The sequence below is a fragment of the Bison bison genome, unplaced genomic scaffold (assembly GCF_000754665.1).
Source record: "Bison bison bison isolate TAMUID 2011002044 unplaced genomic scaffold, Bison_UMD1.0 scf7180017864036, whole genome shotgun sequence".
Classification (NCBI taxonomy): domain Eukaryota; kingdom Metazoa; phylum Chordata; class Mammalia; order Artiodactyla; family Bovidae; genus Bison; species Bison bison.
Window position 1 is genome coordinate 4510964 of NW_011494608.1, and position 21575 is coordinate 4532538.

Genomic DNA, 21575 nt, shown 5'->3' on the forward strand with positions numbered 1-21575 from the left:
GAAGCAAAACATCCAAAAATAGAGCACTGGTTAAATAAATTATGGTGGAGTTATATGACGGAATTCTTTGCAGCTGTTAATCATGTTGCAAAGGGACATACAGGTGATTAAAAAAGTTCACCACGTGGAAAGAGAGAAAATAGAGAACAAATTAATATCGCACATTTTTTTTTTTTTTGGCCAAGCTGCACAGCATGTGGGATGTTAGTCCCCTGACCAGGGATCGAACATGCAGCCCCTGCAGTAGAAGCATGCAGTCCTAACCACGGGACCACCAGGGAAGTCCAATATTTTACATTTTTGTAAAGGAAAACACATGTGCATATGAAATAATGTTTGCCCAGTGAAAAAGGAGAGGAAGAGGGATGGAGTTCTGATTACAAAAGTGATGATGTGTATCATGAAAAGTAAGAAAAAGTACAAGGATGAAAAAGTCACCATAATTCTTTCAATAGGCAAAACTGCTTTATGTGTGTGTATGTGTGTGCCATTAAAAGCTTAAAATGAGAACATGATGAAGTACATTTAAAACTGCTTTTGAGCAACATTTGACAACTGATGGGAACAAAAACAGAGCAGCTAAGGACTGTCTTATGTCTACTCCTCTGACCCGAGGTGCACTCAAAGACCCTTCCAGGAAAGAAACACGCTGAAGTTCAGTGGATCTCTAGTGACGGCAGTATTCACTAGCTACCCGACCAGGTCAGCTCCAGCCCTGGCACTAACCAGCTGAGGACCATCGGGTGCAGATTTCAGTTGTGACCAATGAGAGAGAAAGGCTAGGATGGGCTTAGCCCGCCTTGCCAGCACTGCCAAGCCTGGCTCTCTCTAACTAGATGCTTTACAAACCTCACTCATGACTTCTTGTGTGTGTGTGTGTGTGTGGTTATTTATTTTTAATTGAAGGATAACTTCTTTATAGTATTGTGTTGGTTTCTGCATACATCAACATGAATCAGCCATAGGCATACATAAGATACTGCCAAAGAAGAAACTGAGGCCAGAGAGTCAGTGCTGCGCCCACGGGTGCCCGGCTCGTAACAGAAGACGTGGAAGCAGACCTGAGATCTCTGATTCTTAGACCAGACCTGTGTCTCTGCTTTTTCCTCCACACCAGGTTCATGACCATGTGCCCTTTCATTCCGCTTGAGAGGCCTGAGCGAGCACCGCAGTGAGTGCAGAACTGAAGGGGCCGGCACCACCCACCAGCATTCTGGTCCACTTGCACTCCTCCAGGAAGTTATCAGGCCCTGTGGGTGGCTCTGAGCTCACAGAGATGTTTCAGTCTCTGCAGGCCAACTCTCAGCCCCCTGGAAGGGTCTTTTCTCTACAGATCTGCCGAGTGTATCCTCAGCCAGGGGTTAAGAGGATAAAAGGCTTAGAGCCATAGGCTTATGAAGTCACAGATTCAAAGCGGAAAAAAATGGGGGAAAAAAATGGGACAGGGTAACTGTTAACAGGAATGTGGATTTGCTAGAAAAGTAATCCGGACGGTCCAGCTGCAAAAGCCCGTGGGTGTCTGACGTCTGTTCCCTCTCCATAGGAATAATTTTTTTTTTTAAATGCCATTTCATGGGGAAAGAGAGATCAAATTTTTATTAAAATAATATCATGGAATTTCACAGAAAGAAAGACACTTAAAGATCACTGAGTCCATCTACTCTCCCTTGTGCTAGATGGAACCACTGGCAGCAAGTGATAAAAGTCCCAAATCAAACCTCGTGTAGTCCTTCCTCCCTTTCTAAAGGCGGGAAGGACTGAAAAGGACAGCAACAAATTTTAATAAGAAAAGTGAAGAGAAGGATTGTTTCTGACAGAATCAGACAAATCAATTCATTGATCTCTGGCAAGCAAAGATAATTGTATTTCTGAGTCTATTAAGGCACATCAGGGCTAGTTAGCTAATTTCACAGGGAGCTTAGCTGTCACTGGGCTTCGGGGCACAATGGGAAATGTCAGGGCAACAATACGAGATGGCACTTTCTTTCAGGAGCCACTTGACTTAGGAGTGAACCGTTTTCTCTCCAGCAGAGATGAGGCAAGTGAGTTTTTTCAGAGGGGATTTCAACCCTAATATTTCTACAATATTTGGCCTTCCACATCGGGTCTTGATTATAGGTCCTTTTGTGTGCAACCCTTCTGTGGGCAGGACAAAATTTACATGTAAAATCATTGAAAACTTCTGGGCAGAAAAATCTTCTAAGTGACATTGTAAAGAAGGAATGGAGGAAAGACAGGAAATGAAGCTTAATTAATATCAAGCAATGAAAACCTTCACATACATTATAGTCATGTGTGAGTGAATGGATGACAGAATAAAACATAAAAGATACTCTTTCGAAGCAGGGGAAAAGAGGATTCACAAAAACTGGGCTGAACAGAGCAGGTGAATATCAATCAACATACAGAAATAGTTTGGAGAGGAGGTTATATTTGAGCTGGAGCTTGCAGAGGGTAGAACGGTCAAGGCAGATATTAATATTAGGGGCAGGAGGGTCTGAGTGCAGACAATAATATAGCAGAAGTTTAAGATCAAACCACTGGGAGTCTGAGCACTGGGCTGAGAGTGAGAAAAGGAAGGGGGGATTTTTGAACAGGGAAGCAAGATCAAACGTCAACCCTTTGGGGTAATAACTCCACTAACAGTGTGAAGGACAGACTGGAAGCCAGGATTCACAGGTAGAAAGGACTATTTAGACAGCCTCTACTCGATACCAGTTTCCATGTTAGCTGCTTGCTCTGCATGTATTAACTAATGCAATTAGTGCCCTACCTGATCAGATTACCCCACAAGATGGACTTTGTCATCACCATTTTAGAATGATAGCTGGTTCATGTTGTCAGAGCCTACACGTTGCAGAGCCTGACTTCAAAGCCCGGTCTGACCCACAGCCAGGCTCCCCAGTGCCTCCCCACCCTGCCTTTTTATCAGGATGAGCCTCACCACCAAGCACAGAGGTGACCATTCATGAAGCTTTTGACTGGTCTCAGGAGATGCTTTTCCTTTGAGAATTCACCTTTGCCCTCAGCCCTAAATCCTTGAGCTCACCTCAGTGCAGACTTGAGATAAATGCAAGTTGATTGTTCAACATCACCAAAAAGCAGTATACATTCTGGAACTAGAAAAAACTAATGATAAACATTAAAGTCCTGTAAGCAAGTAACTCCTTGATCAGGACAAATCCCCGGTCAGCATTCTCAGTTCAGTAGCCATGTGATTTCAACACAGCCTCTCACACAACACAGCCTCTCACACAACACAGCACCTCACAGCAAATCAAGAGTGGGGGAGGTGGCTGGGACCTCCCTAGTGCTCCAGTGGCTAAGACTCCATGCTTCCAATGCAAGGGGCCTGGGTCTGATCCCTGGTCAGGGAACTAGATCCCACATGCCACAACTAAAGATCCTACTTGTTCTAAGACCTAGTGCAACCAAATACATTAAAAAAAAAAAAAAAAAGGATTATCTGTCTTGGCAGACAGGGTAAATGAACTGGCATATCTGGACAGAGGCTCAAGAAGCCTCTCATTAACTGGAGAAACCAAGTGGAACACAGATGACCACAGTCAAACACAGTTCAAAGAAGGACACGTTCCTTCTTCTCCAAGCCCCAGCTCTATTCTCTACCATCCAAGGACATCATGGAGCACACAGCCCCCAAGCCTACTTTCTCTCTCTTTGACGACATCAGGAGATCATCCGCCACCTTTCACCCAGGCCCCCACTGTGCCCACGAGGTCTGGACAGCAGGCATCACAGCCCCATGGAATGCCTGCTAGGAAAGTAATTATATTTCACATACACAGGGTGCCTGAGAGGTTCAGAGCAGAAAAATCCTTAGCCCTTGAGCTCCAGGGGTCATGCCTGTCAGGAACTCCGCTGGCAGAGGCAGAATCCTGGCTAGCATCAGCCCAGCCTGTCTGCAGCTCCCTGCTCACAGAATCCAGGGGGCTGGGGACCATCTACACCAAGCTCTTCCTGGAGATGGGACCTTAGGGATCTTAAAACTCCTGCCATCCCTCCCTGAGAAGTCTAACAGACTTGATCCAAAAGTTGCCCTGGCCTGTTCCTGAATATAGCTAAACTGAACCTACTCTCAAGCAACTCAGATCATACAATTATGCCCCCATCCACTCTGAAGTGTGCCTAGATTTCCATACCCCTTCACTCCATGAAATGGAAGCATTAAGAGCTGAAAGAAAGCTGTGAGAGTCTTCCTTGCTCTGGGAGATGAGATGGACCAGTGGTCTCCAAGCTTTAGGATCTGCATATTTACCCGTAAAAATATTTTCAGGCATGCAGCCCCAATATATGTGTGTTTATTTATAAATCATATGCATGTACAGTTCTATTCATAAATGGTATGTGTTATAAATGTAAGAAAGGTATTTAAAAGATAAGAAATATGATAATTGATGGTTTAAAAATATTTTATGTGTTAATGGAACACATAACTTTTTGTAACATACACAGTAATCAAAATATATATAGCATATATAACATAGATATACAGTGGTAAGTATACATACGGTAATATACAATAATAAAAATTATATGTATTATATATTAAAATATACATATAAAAAAACACAGAATAGTGATTCAAAGTTCTGGTTTTAACTCGGCCCAATTCAATATTAGACTTTATCAGTGAACATGGCTAAATAAGATGGCTCCCCAAACCATGTAGATATGGAAAGAAGAGTACCACAGACTTACTGGATAACTCATGATTTCCATATTCATTTTCAACCAGTTTTACCACCCGCACAGAGCTCTCTTTGTGCCCTGGATGTGCCACTTTGAGACATCTTGCTAACAATAATGATTTCACACAAGCTTCAGTCAATATTGAAGGTCAATATACAGCTCAGATGAGGTACATTATTAATAATTAGGGTCACAAACCCATATGTAAGTTCACGCTTCTCAGTCTACCAAGTGCTGGTTCTGATGAACTGGTCATTCTTTGTCAGCGTGGGATTCAAATGCCAAAGTCAGAGTACATCCTCAAAAAGTGAACCCAGCTGTATTTTAATTGTGTATTTTTAAAAGACATTGTAAATTCTCAGTTTCTGAGCGATCTGGGTACAGGTGTATGATATGTGGTTTGGTGAGCTGGCCTCTACAAATATTGATCCTACAGACACCTTTTTATTAGAGTTACACAGGCAAGCTTCATCTCCAATAAATTCACCTTCCTTAAATGCTGACTGACAGATGTAATGGGAATAGCAAGTAGGTAGAGGTGCAGGAGGAAGAGAGAAATTAGCATTTTCTGGTCTTTGTCAACTTATGGCTCATTTTCAAGTGCACTAAAAGTCTGGGTTTTCCTCTTGGCAGGAAAAAAATAATCATACAATTCTTTCCTTGTGAATCCAAAATTCCCTCCAACCTCTCCTTACCACCATCATCTCCTGCCAGAGGAAAAACAAAACAAGAGAAATGAACAAGCAACGAGATAAAGAAGCACAATTAGTGAAAGCATACTCACCCTCTCTGAAACAGATCCACATTATAAAATTTATGTAGCTCTACAGAAAACTCAACTGTTCCTTGTACTTCAGACATGATCTTCTTGGTTCATTACCTAAAAAAACAAGAGGGAAATGAAGAGCTTGAGGTCTCATCAGCCAAACACAGACAGCCTGGGCTTCTACAACTGGACCCCAAGCAGAGCTGATGTAGATGGACAAGAGTGTCTGGCCAATGGGCCATAGTGTGTCCACCGGATGTCATCACTCAGGGGGGCTCCTTTCAGAAGAAAGACACAGAGAGATGGGATGCCTTACATAATGCCAAACAGCTCACACTTCCGAGAACTAGGACTCAGACCCAGATACCCTAGTTTCTAAAGCTGGGCTAGCCCCTGCCCTTCCTTACCTGTCAGTGCCTGGAGGCACTACCATCTGGCTACGAACACATGCATAATGACCAGCAGTGCAACAACCCCTATTCTACTTGTGTGACCTTGAGCAGGTCACTGAACCTCGCCCAACCTCAGTTTCCTCATCTGTAATGGAAGGACTGGTAACAGCATAGGCGTCTCATAGATGATGGGGAGATTAAATAAATCTGCCACAGAGAGCACTTCACACAGTTTCTTGTTGCTGTTCAGTGCTTAAGTCATGTCTCACTCTTTGCCACCCCAGGGACTGCAGCACACACCAGGCTCCCCAGTCCTTCATCACCCCCCAGAGTTTGCTCAAACTCATGTCCATTGAGTCAGTGATGCTATCTAACCCTCTCATCCTCTGCTGCCCCCTTCTCCTCCTGCCCTCAATCTTTCCCAGCATCAGGGTCTTTTCCAATGAGTTGCCTCTTCCCATCCAAAGTATTAGAGTTTCAGCTTCAGCATCAGTCCTTCCAAGGAATACTCAAAGTTGATTTCCTTTAGGATTGACTGGTTTGATCTCCTTGCAGTCCAAGGGAGAGTCCCAGAAGAATGCTGGGATAAAAGTTCTTGCCCCATATGGCAGATAAGGAAAGAGATCAGGAAGTCTCTAACCTGAAGTCCCTTTGTGACTTTAGAATGTTCTAGTGGTGTGTGCTTTCATCAGCAGCCTTTCTTTACTACCATGTGTAACGGGACAATACAAGCTACCTAGGAGGAAGCTAAAAGGTAATTACTTGAAATTCCTTGCAACTGAGCAGGTTCTGGGGGGACTGTTGCTGCTGCCGCTATTTAGTCACTCAGTCGTGTCTGACTCTTTGCGACCCCATAGACTGTAGCCCACTAGGCTCCTCTGTCCAGGGGAGTCTCCAGGCAAAAATACTGGAGTGGGTTGCCATGCCTTTCTCCAGGGGATCTCCAAGGATCAAACCTGCGTCTCCTGCATTGGCAGATGAATTCTTTACCACTGAGCCTCCTGGGAAGCCTCAAAGAACTTGATGTTTCTAAATAGGTCATAACAGTAGCTGGCATGATCTTGGAAAGGGGAGAGAATAAGGAGGGAGTAAGAAGAGATTTGGTCTCTCTTGGCTGGCAAAGGATGATTGGCACCTAAGTTTCCTTTCAAAGGCCCCCCTCTTTCTGCCCCCAAGTTGCCTGGAGGACCAGACCACCATTGCTGGCACTCAGAATCCAACCTCACTACAGGTAATGGGGTCATGCTATGCCAGACCCAAAAATAAGAGCACAAGGGATTAACTAGGCTTTAAGACTTAGTAACTAAACAATGACAACAGCTTTGTCTCAGCTCTGGCCAGAGTGCCATCTGGGGCACCGTGTCTGAAGACGCAGGATTCCACATACCATGTTAAAATGCAGCGGATCTTAGGACCCAAGCTCTATAAATTCTGCAGGATGGAATTTCAAGCTGATAAGCCTGAAAGGCCAAACTCAGAAAATGTGTTAAAAACCTATTTCCCTAATGGGTGAGCCATTGAGGCATGCCCCAGTCCCACAAAAGGCATCAGAGCCAGTCAAGGTCAGAACCCGCTGCTCAGTTTCAAGGCATTTCTAGTAAAAGCTCAGTGGAGGGACCAACGAATAAAGCCATTCTGAGCTTCATTTCATTATCACATTAAACAGGAACCATGCAACATCCTGTCTTTCACATCACCTCTCTCGGTCTCAATTCTCGAAATATGGCAGAACTGGCAAAGGTGTCTGATACCCTTGCTTGTAGATATCAGTTCCAATAATTCCTGAACCCTCTGTGATCTCTGCTCCTGGGGGGAATGATCGGGGGAGGGCAGGAACAGGACACCCCAACACCCACAGGCTCAGGGATTTCCATTCATTATTTCATACCCTCCTCATGTCCTCTCTGAGGCAGGTAGTACTAACCCCCATGCACACAGGTGATTATCCACTCCACACGAGGGAAGAACACTGACCCAGGGGCCCACAGCCCTGGTTTCCCAGCACCATGCCTCACCTGCAGAATAGCCAGTGTCTTGTTTTAGAGTGGGGAATTAACATTTAGAAGAAAAAAAAATACATAGAAAATATCATACAGAACATTTTCTCCTGAGAAGTCACACCCCACCCTCCTACAGTTCAGGACTAATAGGATGCAATCCTGGAAAGTGTATATGCAAACCCAGCTTCTTGGTGAGAAGCTGCTTTTTCCTTTTTAACCCGACGTGGTTCATTATAACCCAACACCCAGTAATTCAATGAGGGTGATGAGCTCATGTTCAAAACATCAGTTTTAAAACTCCACATTGATTCTGCTGGCAACCACTAGGCCCACTTTAAAGGAGGTGCAGGAATCTGCAGGAATTCAAACTCACTGGCTCTGTTTCCAACCCCCTCCCTGGTCTTTCTGAGGCCTAGAGAGAGCTCAGTGACAGCAGTGGTTTACAGGGCTCGCTCCCCAGGCCTGCGGCACCTGGTTGACCAGATCACCACTCTCTTTCGGGACTACCTCCACTCACAAGTGAAACAGAGCAGGACTCTGTGGTCCTTGCCCCTCCCCGATCCACCCCCACATCCTCTGCCTGCCTTTTGTCTGTGGAAAATTTTAATCAAAGATTAAATTTAATCAGAGAAGTGGGAAATGGGGAAACCAAGGAAATCAATCACATGAGCCTAAATAATAATAATAATAATGCAGTCATTAAGCATAGTCAGGGCCTTTAGTTCTTTCTCAAGGGCTATAGACAATAGTCTGAGCCATATCCTGTGAGCTGTCTCATAGATACTAAAACACCAGGTGGAGAAGTTACCTACATGATGACCAGGACACAACTGCCACAATTCTGAGACCTGGCCGCAAAGAAATGGGAACAAATGCAGCCCATTAGGAAGTGATTAGGACTATTAACTGTACTGATTAAATATTAATTAGGAAGACTGTACCTGAAACAACCAAGATGATGCTGGTCAGGCCACTGATGACCAATTTAAAGATGACTGTTAGAGATGACTATGCTGTTTCTGCACTTTGTCTACAGAACGCTCACCCCCTGCTTTTGGTGGTGGTGGGGAGGGGGCAGGTCAGAATTTGAACCGATGTCTGCCACCCTCCTCCAGTTGCCAACATCTGAAATAAAGCAAACTTTCCTTTCCACCCACCTGGCCTGTTTATCGGCTTTTGGGTGGTCAGCAGCCGGACCCCACACACACTCAGTAACACAGGCACAAGACTCTCCTCCCCCTGCACGTCAGAGCTGAGTCTGAATCCCCTCCCCTTAGTTCTCACACACTGAGATCCTGCCCAGCTCCATCTCTCCATGGGTATGGTGAAAGAAATCGCGTTAAGGAGGTTCAGGGGATTGAAGATTACCAGGTATATAAACAGCTTCCGTCATTTTCTGACAAATCGTCAATCATTCATCAGTGGAAGCAGCAAGTATTTTTATTTCTGCCTTCAACACCACTGCCAGAAATTCAAAAGCCCCCTCACACAATGCAGACCCAATGAAGACTCATTCTCTCTCCTTTATATTAGAGGTTCTGGGGTCCCTGGAGGCCTGCCCTCCATGTCAATTAAGGTGGAAAAATTGTTTGCACTTTTCATTGCAATGTTTCTTAAATGTTTCATTAGTGACTTACATTTTCAGAAAATGTTTCAGAACATCCTCAAGAGCCTCTGAGGAAATTTGTTAAAAATATTAAGGCTATTTTGGAGAAATACCACGATGCCAAAACCTCATTAGATACTGCTTGGAAACAAATCCCTTTACAAACAGGTCTTCCTTTAAAATGTAATCTTTCCCTTAAAACATCAATCTTCAAAGTGTGTGGCCTTTGAAAGATTAAATGAAAAAAGGCATGTTGATCTTAATGGGCATCAGCATTGACTTTATGAAAAGGGCATGCAAAGTTACTGTGCTCAAAAGATTACCCGCCATAGAATTACAACACGGCGAGTGGAGAAGGTTCAGGAAAGGACTGTCTGATGCTACGGAGCAGAAAGTGAGGACAGAGAAGGCACGCCAGAGCACAACCCAGCAACGTTCCAGGGGGACCCGAACACTCTATCAGATCCTGCGGCTTCCTCTGGTCTGAGAGATGCAGCAGAAATGGTCCTCTGACCTCCTGTAACTGCATTCATGAGTGCCCTTCTCCCCAGGGCAGTTTTCTCCTGGCAGCCATTCTAAGAAGGTAGATAGCTCCACTCTTCTGCCCAGTCACTGCAATGGGAATCAGCTCTATGTTCAAAGAAAACAATCTCATTGGGAATGAAGACCAGCATCTCTTCATTGGAAAGGGAGCTTCACCTATGAGGAAGGTTTGTGCCCTGCTTCAAGAGCACCCGAGCTGCATTATATGCCAACCCTGGGCCCCACCTCTGAACGGGACCTTGGACCAGCCAAGCAGCATCTCTGAGCCTCCGTATTCACACCTGGAATGTGGGCCAACACCCCGCTTTCAGGCAGGATTGCTTAGGATCCAAATTGGAGCATCTCCCGGAGGTGTTCATTCCTTTCAGACACTGGGAACAGAATCGAGCACAGGGACCCACCCAGAGCACCAGGGATAGACAGACAACTGTGTCATCAGAGGACACAGGCCAGAAAGGAGAGAGCCGGGTCACAGCTGTGGTCCATGGGAGTAGGTACCCTGACATAAAGGTGTACAGAGAAGACCCAGCAGGGTAGCCTGCAGGAGGCTGGCCAGTCTCTCAGGTACCAAGATCAGACCCTCAGAGCCACAGGACTTCAGGCAAGACCTTATGCACTCTGTGCCTTGGTTTTCCCAACTGGAAACTGCTTTGCAAACAGCCTATCATACACACTTAATAAGTACAAGCCATTCTGATACGGAAGAAAACCTAAAAACAATACGATGAGCATGGCAGGAAAGAAATGATTACTGCCTTCCTCCTACAAGTTACTGGACCCCCTGGCAGACTGTGAGCTTCCCTGGGGTCTCCCAGCTGGCAGGAGGCAGAGGGGCGGTTAGAATTCATGTCTCTGATTCCCACACATCACAGCAAATGCAACCTCAGCCACTTGGCCCCCCTGATGTTAAAAAATAGTATTTTCTTTCCTTCAGCGTAGAAATTAAAATGGGCTGTATATGTCTATTATTTTTCATGTCTGAAGACAATGCCAAATGAAGCATCCCACACTGCACTGAGGTCTTATTTCCCATGGGATGCTGAGCTCGCCTTAGGCAGCATCTGAAAACCCAGGCATAAAGGCACATAAGGTTCACAACCTCGGAAAAGGATGACAGAATTGTAAACTCAGGTAGTCTAAAAGCACCAAAAGCAAGGGAGCAGACACCATTGCTGTTGGCAGCTCCCAGCGCAGAGCCGGTCCCTTCCCACCAGTGCTGGTGGCGCCCACCCAGAAGTTAAGCATGTAGCCAGAATGGGTGGCAATGCATCGCTCCTTCTACCTCCTGAAATGCATGTACACAAATGGGCACCTAAGTCTGTGTGTCTGTGCACACACACACACACATACTTAAAATGCATGTTGGGAGTGACCTCTTGGAAAGACGACACAGAAGCCTACAAAAAGCAGCAGCTCTGATCCTGCCAAATATGTGTCACGTGCAGACCATTTTAAGGACTAGCAGGAAATGGTAACCCACTCCAGTATTCTTGCCAGAAGAATCCCACGGACAAAGGAGCCTGGCAGGCTACAGTCCACAGGGTCACAGAGAGTCGGACACAACTGAAGCGACTAAGCAGCAGCAAGGGCCTGTTAAACCAGATTTTGTCCTCCCAGCTTCCACATCTGCAACCCTAAAAAGTAGTGTCTGTTTCGCAGTGACTATATTTTCAAATGGACACTAACATATTTCCAGCAACATTATGGATGCTCAATAAATAGTGAATAAGGCTAATGTTAGAATAGTTAATAATAACAATAGGAGTTTATACAGAGCAAAGACAAGCTTGAGCACCAAACAAGTTCATCCTGGAGGGTGGGGGAACCAGCAGGAGAACTCAGGCTGAGCCCCGAAGACAGACATGCCCTTCAAACTCTGGGGCACTCTGTCCTGCCAGCCTGTCTTCTCCCGCCCTGTTGCCCACCTCCATCACAAGCTCCAGGGGCAGCCTCATGGAAGCGCTCCACTTCCTCTGAACAAGGCTTACCTTTGCGTGACTGTGATCCGCTCTGTCCACCAGGTGGCTCACATATCTCCTCCCTCCCTGACCTGCTCCCAGGGCTTAAATGTCCAACCCAGCTCCCCCAGGACCATTCCTCAACAGTTGTGCCCCCAACAGGCTGTGCCACCACCACCCCGACCAGCCTGTGTCTGGAAGTACATCTGTCTTTCAGGTTATACATTTCCCTGGGGGTCCAGGGGGGAGGAATCCACCTTGCAATGCAGGGGACACTGGTTCAAACCCACGTCTGGGAAGATTCCACACGTCACAGGGCAACTAAGCCTGTGTGCCACAACTACTGATCCTGGGCTCTAGAGCCTGGGAGCCACAACTGCTGAAGCTCAAATGCTCTAGAGCCCGTGCTCTGCAACAAGAGAAGTCACCGCACAGAGAAGCCCAAGCTCCCCAACCAGGGAGTAACCCCCACACTCTGCAACTAGAGAAAAGCTGGAGCAGCAAGGAAAACCCGGCACAGATGGGGGAAAAAATGTGAGCTCTTTAAAGGAAGGACATTCAATGAGTTTAGTAGAAAACATGGTAGAGAAGAGCATGAAATAGCATTTGTGGGACAAATCAGAGAAGGAATAAAACAAAAACAAATGCAAGAGAAATTTACATACACACTGATAAATAAATGAATCGATGAGTTGATTCTCTTATTTCCAATCAAATATAAAGTTTCCCTGAGCACCTGGCACCAGCCCCGACTTAGGACTTAAGAGTCTGAAATGATTCATGGCTCTTAGTTTCAATGCAAGCCTGACTTCCTTTCTGTGCTTGGTGCAGGAAACGCAAGGCAGTTCAATCCATCATGTTTAAGAAAATTCCAGAGAGAAGCCAACATCCGAGAGGGAGGCAGTCACTGATGGTGGCTCCACAGCAGAGGACACTCTATTTATCCTTCCAGAAGCCACAGTGTAAACAGGAGAGGCGGTGAATGCCAGCCGCGAGGCTCCCACCCAACGCGTTGAGGCTGGCATTTCAGGCGCGCTGTGTGCTGGTGCCCCATCCGTGGAGCTTAGGGATCTGATTCTGCTGACATCTGTCACCAGCTTCACAAAGGCAGCAATGACTCAGCCTGAGGCGGTGTTCCCACATGGACCACCCACGAGATCTGGAAGCCCCCACTGGCAACCTTCTCACACACGGATGGCCACCCTCCTCCCAGCCACCCTTTCAGCCAAAAATAGAGAGGAAAGGACTTAAAAATGATGTGAATGATGTTTTGTGGAGCCTCCTGGGAGCCAAGAGGAAAGGGAGAACCGGCCTGCTTGGGCACGTCTATTTTTTTTTTTTTTTGCCACATGGCATGTGGGATCTTAGTTCCCCAACCAGGGATTGAACCTGTGTCCCTGCATTGGAAGCACAGAGTCTTAAACACTGGAGCAACAGGGGAGTCCAGTGTCGGCTCTTTAGAACTGATGCTGCAGGCTCCTCCTCCTCTGGGAACACAGGTACCTCCAGGGGTCGGCGCGTCCCACCAGGAATGGTCTCTGCCGAGGCTTGGGCTGTTGGCTCATAGACCCACAGAGCTACATAGGCCTTGGCACTTAGAAAGCCTGACCCCCCTGTGACACAGAAGAGAAAACTGAGGCCAGAGTACACTGAGAGGCAGCCAGACGCAGAGGAGGCAGCAAAGTTTGGTGACATCAAGGCCATGAACGGTCACAGCCACAAGTCCTGGCCTTGATTAGTTCCTGCTTTTGTGCAGATTTCTTTTTCTCTGGTCCTCAGTGTTACTATCTGTGGATAGGCCTCCTGACACCTTTCCAGCAGAGCTAGTGTGAGGAATGGAAGAATTGATATGTAAAGTATACTAAGTAGGTGCTGCACTAGCCAGCCCTCAGAAAACACTCCAAGCAGCTGCTACTGTTATTGACATGATTTCTATAGTGACAACAAATACTCAGTGAGCAATAACTGAAGGAAGCAATAAGCCTTTCATTCAAGGTCAGCAATTCCTGTTGTGCAATTGCCAAGTTCTGTCTGACTCTTCATGACCCCATGGACTGCAGCACGCCAGGCTTCCCTGTCCTTCACCATGCCCCGGAGTTTGCTCAAACTCATGTTTACTGAGTTGGTGATGCCATCCAACCATCTCATCCTCTGTCATCCCCTTCTCCTCCCGCCTTCAATCTTTCCCAGCATCAGGGTCTTTTCCAATGAGTCAGCTCTTCCCATCAAGTTGCCAAAGTACTGGAGTTTCAGCTTCAACATCAGTCCTCCCAATGAACATTCAGGGTTGATTTCCTTTAGGATTGATCTCCTTGTTATATGTTTTGTGACAAGAACTTGGACCATCTTGTTTTGCCAAAATGATGTATGATGATACTCTTTAATATTTTTTATTGTTTGTGTGTCAATGTTTGAGTTGAGGTTTACTATGTTAAAATTCTTGTGAACACTTCAAATAAAGTTTTTTTTCTTATTAAAAAAAAAAAAAAAAGAAATGCCCAGATTTCCGTGGGCTAATAAATGTCATGATGGTTCTACAACAGCACGGCCTCGGCTGTGAGTCCCTGACCAGTGAGAAGGGGATGATAAGTATCCTGGAAAATGGAAACCAGGGTTGTGCTGAGACATGGGGTCACAGGGAGTAGGGATGGAAGGTAAGACCCCAAAGGAATGAACACAATGCAAGACGTGGCAGGGTGAAGGATTAGGGTAGTTACCTTCAAGTGTGACATAGAGCAGACTTGAAATAGCAACCTTCACACTGGCGTGAATATTAATCTTTATAAAAGGATGATGACAATGTGCTTTGGGGCATGAATTAATCATGAGCTTACACTTTTTAATTTTTAAAAACAAGCTTCCCTTTATAAACATCTCAGCAACACCTGCTCAGACTCCCTTTGTGGCCATGATGAGACCACTGGTTCAATCATTCTGAAAATGCTGATACTAACTAAAGGCTTCACATGTGTCAGCAGTGGTACTAGGTACCAGGGAGACAGGCATGTGTAAGTCAGGAGTTGAAGAAAGGGAGAAAAGACAACAGATGATTAGTCTGTGCTACAGTAAGTGCTACAAGGGGATCATACAGGAAGTCTGTCCCAGGGCCATGGAGCCTCCCACCATTGTCTCACCCATGTAAGAGGTGAGGGGCATGGAGATCATGTAACAGGACACACACCTGTGAAGGCTGAGCACATGTGAAGTGCTTCTGCCACGGTGACCGTCTCCCACCTAACCTGACATGCTTAACCACATATGAGGTGTTAGTTGATATTTAAGGATGAAGGATGGGGGAGTCTCTGGTGGCTCAGTGATTGAGAATCCGCCTGCCAATGCAGGAGACAAGAGTTTCAATCCCTGGAACGGAAGGATCCCACACGCCAAGGGGCAACTAAGCCCGTGCACCACAACTACTGAAGCCCTCAGCCCTAGAGCCTGGGCTCCGCAGCAAGAGAAGCCCACACACCACAACTACAGAGCAACCCCACTTCCATCTAGAGAGCGTCCATGCAGCAACAAAGACCCAGCACAGCCAAAAATAAATCAATAAGATTATATGAGAAAGGAGAGGGACAAATAATAAACAGTTCACACAAATAGCACGCTTGATTAGACAGAGGAGCATGACAGAGCTGGCCCCACAGGGAATGCAGGCGTAGCACCAGAGCCAGGCTCTCGAAGTCCTGCCTTTAAAGGGCCACACCCAGCTGGAGCCCAGGACTCACCCCATCCATCTCTCCCAACCTGCCAGCAGCACACAGACCCCACAGATTTCCAGAATATTTGAGACAGTTCATAATCCTCACCTCCCGGTTAGAGGAGAATGGATACATGTATATGCATGGCTAAGTCCCTTTGCTGTCCACCCAAAACTACCACAACATTGTTAACTGGCTATACTCCAATATATTAAAAAAAAAAGCTCAAAAATAATTAATTTATTAATTAAAAAAAATAATTCTCACCTCCCTAGCTCTGCACAGACTATTCCGCTGCCCTGACCTAACCTCAGAGAATTTTGAACATTACTTTGCTAGTGTGTGAGATGAGTGCAATTGTGTGTTAGTTTGAACACTTTTTGGCATTGTCCTTCTTTGTGATTGGAATGAAAACAGACCTTTTCCAGTCCTGTGGCCACTGCTGAGTTTTCCAAATTTGCTGGCATATTGAATGCAGCACTTTAACAGTGTCAAATTGCCAACATCCATTGGATCATAGAAAAAGCAAGAGAATTGCAGAAAAACATCTACTTCTGCTTTATTGATTATACCAAAGACCTTGACAGTGTAGATCACAACAAACTGGAAAATCCTTCAAGAGATGGGAATACCGGACCACCTTACCTGCCTCCTGAGAAATCTGTATGCAGGTCAAGAAGCAATAGTTAGAACTGGACACAGAACAACAGGCTGGTTCCAAATTGGGAAAGGAGTACATCAAAGCTGTATATTGTCACCCTGTTTATTTAACTTATATGCAGAGTACATCATGTGAAATGCTGTGCTGGATGAAGCACAAGCTGGAATCAAGATTGCCAGGAGAAATATCAATAACCTCAGATGCGCAGATGACACCACCCTTATGGCAGAAAGCGAAGAGGTACTAAGAAGTCTCTTGATGAAAGTGAAAGAGGAGAGTGAAAAGGCTGGCTTAAAACTCAACATTCAAAAAACTAAGATCATGGTATCCAATCCCATCACTCCACGGCAAATAGATGGAGAAACAATGGAAACAGTGAGAGACTGTTTTCTTGGGCTCCAAAATCACTGCAGATGGTGACTGCAGCAATGAAATTAAAAGACGCTTCTTGGAAGAAAAGCTATGACCAACCAAGACAGCATATTAAAAAGCAGAGACATTACTTTGCCAATAAAGGTCCGTCTAGTCAAAGCTATGATTTTTCCAGTAGTTATGTATGAATGTGAAAGTTTGACTATAAATAAAGCTGAGCACCAAAGAACTGATGCTTTTGAACTGTGGTGTTGGAGATGGGTCTTGAGAGTCCCTTGGACTGCGAGAAGATCCAACCAGTCAATCCTAAAGGAAATCAGCCCTGAATATTCATTGAAAGAACTGATGCTGAAGCTGAAACTCCAATATTTTGGCCACCCAATGTGAAGAACTGACTCATTGTAAAAGACCCTGATGCTGAGAAAGATTGAAGGCAGGAAGAGAAGGGGACGACAGAGAATGAGATGATTGGATGGCATCACCAACTCAATGGACATGAGTTTGAGCAAGCTCTGGGAGTTGGTGATGGACAGGGAAGCCTGGCATCCTGCAGTCCATGGGTTCGCAGACAGCTGAACATGACTGAGCGACTCTCATTCACTCACTTCACTCAAGAAGAACTTACACGCCAGCTGCCCTCTGACATCAAACAGCCTAGCTGCTTGGCCCTCAGTCGTGACCCTGCTCCCCTCTTACTCACTAAGGTCATTCTCTAATGATTAGAGCAGCTAATATTTACTGAGTGCTCCCTGGGTGTCAGGCCCAATTTTAAGATTTCCTGTATAATTAATTTAATCCTCCCAACAGTCCCACTGGTAAATACTGCTATAGTCATTCCCATTTTATGGATGATGCACAGATAGGTTAAGCAACCTGCTGGAGGTCACACAGCTAAATAGAATCAAGGCAATGTGGCTGGTTCCAGCTTCTTGCCACAGTGCCTCTTGCAGGCACCATGCAGGAAGGAAGGATGCTTACCGGTCTGACCCAGAACCAAACCCAGGAGGCAGCTTGGGGTGCTCGGTGAGTAGAATGGGAAGTTGTTGTTTAGTTACTAAGCCATGTCTGACTCTTTAGGGACCGCATCAAGCTCCTCTGTCCATGGGAATTCCCAGGAAAGAATACTGGAGTGGGTTGCCATTTCCTCCTCCAAGGGATCTTTCAGACCCAGGAATAGAACCCACATCCCTGCACTGGCAGATGGATTCTTTACCACTGATCCACCAGGGAAGCCTGAATAGGACTGGGTATTAATTCATTAATTGAAAGGAGTTGGATCACATATGCAAACCACCTTGCATAGTCACACATTCAAATACAGTTTGGAATGTAAACCTCTCATTTGAATAAATATTTGCCTTTCCTGTCTCTGCAACAGTCTTTGCAAACTGCTCTTTCATCTCCTGGCCCCCAGCCCAGGAAGCCCTCCCACCCATTTGAGCTTCTACTCCCAACTTGCATGCACCTCCAGGCCTGCTTCAGAGAACTCTCTAGGCCAGAAGACTAAGCAGCACTTTGCTATGTGTGAAGACATTAGTTAAATGGGGTAATTCACACTAAAGTGCGAATGAAGCCAACAGTGGGAGGGGAGCAGGGAGGAGAAGGCATTTTAAGGTGGGAGCTGAGTAAATCCTCTATTTGTTGCAAGCACCTCAACTTTCTGGAACTCGGGGTCACCGCAGACACTCATCAGCCTCCCTACCTTGATCTTCCCCCTCAAAGTCACAAAGCCAAATTACTCAGTTGTCCACTGGCATCATATTTTTGAGCCAAATGGGAAAAGAACAGTGTTTTAGAATTAGACCTGAGTTTGAATCCCTCCACTTTTGAGCTTTGCAACCTTAGACAAGTAACCTAACATCTTCCAAGCCTCTAGTTTCTTACCTGTAAAATGGGTCTGGAGAGAATTAGATCAGCCCAAAACAGTCCTGGCACAAGAAGGGGACAGTGTGCTGAGCGTTGCTCTCTCTTCCCTGTGCCAGCCTCACTCCTCCTCTTTTCCCCTTCTCCAGGTCTCTGGAAAGGACTTTGAAATTACACCAAGTCACCTACATACGAACCCTCAAGTTGTGAACTCTCAAAGATTTGAACGTGTGTCCAGTCAGGTAAGTTAGTTCGCATGTCTGGCATGCATTGTCACAGGTGCGCATCCCCTGCAAGGGCTTGTGCTTTTGTGAACTTTACTGTAGAGTATGTGTAGAGAACAGTAGAACAGTGTCTGTGTTTCCAGCCCAGGATGTCCAGTAGCAAGGGTAAAAGGAGCAGTATGTAGATGATTGTGTTAGCTGGGTACCTAGGCTAACTTCGTTGGACTTACAAACAAATTGGACTTAAGAATGTGCTCTCAGAACAGAACTTGTTCGCATGTAGGGAACTTACTGCACCTCCCGGGCTATGTGCTGAAGATATTCTTACCAGATGTTTCTTCCCAAAAGAATCTCTTAGTTCAGTAAGCTTGGGAATCACCAGATTATGCAAGGTTAATTCTTGAGCCTGAAGAACTTCTCACAACCTTTAAACACGATGCTACTTGCAGCAACTCTTCAAGCCAAGGACTATGATGCTGATTTGTCCCAAAAATTAGAGGGAGAGGGTGGGATGATTTGGGAGAATGGCATTGAAACATGTATAATATCATATATGAAACAAGTCACAGTCTAGGGTCGATGCATGATACTGGATGCTTGGGGCTGATGCACTGGGACGACCCAGAGGGATGGTACGGGGAGGGAGGTGGGAGGAGGGTTCAGGATGGGGAACACATGTATACCTGTGGCAGATTCATGTTGATGTATGGCAAAACCAATACAATACTATAAAGTAATTAACCTCCAATTAAAATAAATTTATATTTAAAAAATTACATTTTAAGAATATGCTACATGCCATGAACATTGCTATCTACCAACAATGAACTTACTTCCTGAAACTTTGCTTACAGGCTGGAAGGGTATGTGCATTAGCAGAAAATCCCCTTTTGCCTGAAAGGACAATTATGATTTCAGTGTGGGGACCTCTGCATGGGCGTGACAGCTCAGTGAGTATCCAGGGGCTGGAACCTTCAAGCGGTTTACTTTCCAGTCCCCACTGAGCACATGCCAGGCATCTGCCCTCCTTTGTGCCCACCCTTTGTTCTTTTGCATTATCTCTGTGTGTGCCTCTCAGAGTCTCTGATATCCTGGGAAGCAGAGCAGAGTGTGAGACAAAATAAGTATCCACAATAATGATGGTTGAAAGGATGGATGGAGGACTGAATGGATGGACGGATGGATGGACAGATGGGTAGATGGATGGATGGACAGATGAGTAGATGGATGGATGGATGGATGGAAAGATGGATGATGGAGGAATGGATGAGTGGGTGGGTAGATGGATGGATGGATGGATGATGGATAGATGGGTGAATGGAAAGGTGGGTAGATAGATGGATGGATAGAAAGATGGATGGATGGACAGATGGGTAAATGGATGGATGGACAGATGGAAGGATGGAAAGATGGATGAATATGAATGGACAGATGAATAGATGAATGGATGGATGATGGAAGAATGGATGGATGGATGGGTGGGTGGATGGATGGATGGATGGATGGTGGATAGATGGATGGATGGTGAAGAGACAGAATGATATGAGAGTCAAAGTGCTAATCAAGGATTCATACCACCCATATTGAAACCCAGATCTTCCATGAGCACATATATGCCTGTGACTCCACCTCTTCGTTTACAAAACAAGTGACCTGCATGAGTCAGTAGAGACCATGGGGCACGTGATGGGCCAGAGAATAGCACCCCAAGCCCCAGTGATAGTGGCTTTTGAGCTACGTAGATCTGGAGCTGCCCAATCTATTTTCCAACAGAAAAGACGAACATCTTCCTTACTAGGTGAAATCTCCTGACATCAATTGTTGGAAATAAATTTAATAATTTTCAAAACCATCTGCAGTCTAAACAAATTCCATCTGTGGAACGTGTTTGTCCCAAGGGCCACCAGCTCATGAGATGTGGAGCAGATAGTCATGAGCTGGTGTTTATTCAGTGGCCGCCGGGCTTTACCACAACATCAACCTTCCACCGGTTCTGGGACTGCTTATGATCATCATCCCCACTTGACAGATGAGAGGATAGAGGCTCAGGGAGGTTAAGTAAGTAACTTCCCTGTCACCAGACAGCAGGGTCAGAGCTGGGTGACCTGGGAGAGCCTCCTCCTGTGAATGGCACAGAAGCTCATGTTCCTTGTCCTTGGCATCAGCTCTCACTCAACCCCACAGCAGCCCTGAGAGGTTCTGATTTTCCTGGTGAGTCCACTGAGGCTCAGAGAGTCCCCAGTAGAGTGCAGGCAGGTCCCAACTCAGGTCTGTGCGACTGAAAACAGCAGCGCCGCAGGTAGCTGCAGGCTGTGCACAGGGCTTCCCTCGGGCTCAGCTGGTAAAGAATCCGCCTGCAGTGCAGGAGACCCGGGTTCAATTCCTGGGTCAGGAAGATCCCCTGGAGAAGGGACAGGCTACCCACTCCAGTATTCTTGGGTTTCCCTAGTGGCTCAGCTGGTAAAGAATCTGCCTGCAATGTGGGAGACCTGGATTCAATATCTGGGTAGGGAAGATCCCTTGGAGAAGGGAATGGCTACGCACTCTAATCTGGCCTGGAGAATTCCATAGACTGTATAGTCCATGAGGTTGCAAAGAGTCAGACACAGCTGCACGACTTTCACTGTGCACATACAAGGAAGCTGGTACTTCATGCAATTTCCTGAAAGATGGGGGAAGGAAACACATATAACCATTTAAGGAAAATCATTTAACAGCGTGGTACAATTAGGTCACTGTGACCCTTCTAAAGACTTTCATTTTCCCCTATTTCTCTACC

General features: G+C 45.8%; 1 protein-coding gene across 1 annotated transcript in view; it reads right to left on the bottom strand.

Moving 5' to 3' along the window:
• FAM135B (family with sequence similarity 135, member B) overlaps window positions 1–5571 on the bottom strand; it is a 150531-nt gene extending 144960 nt beyond the window's left edge. Inside the window, exon 1 of the mRNA XM_010834787.1 lies at window positions 5495–5571. Coding sequence (XP_010833089.1) covers window positions 5495–5571 — 77 coding nt within the window. The remainder of the gene's footprint in view (window positions 1–5494) is intronic.
• Window positions 5572–21575: the final 16004 nt, after the last annotated feature.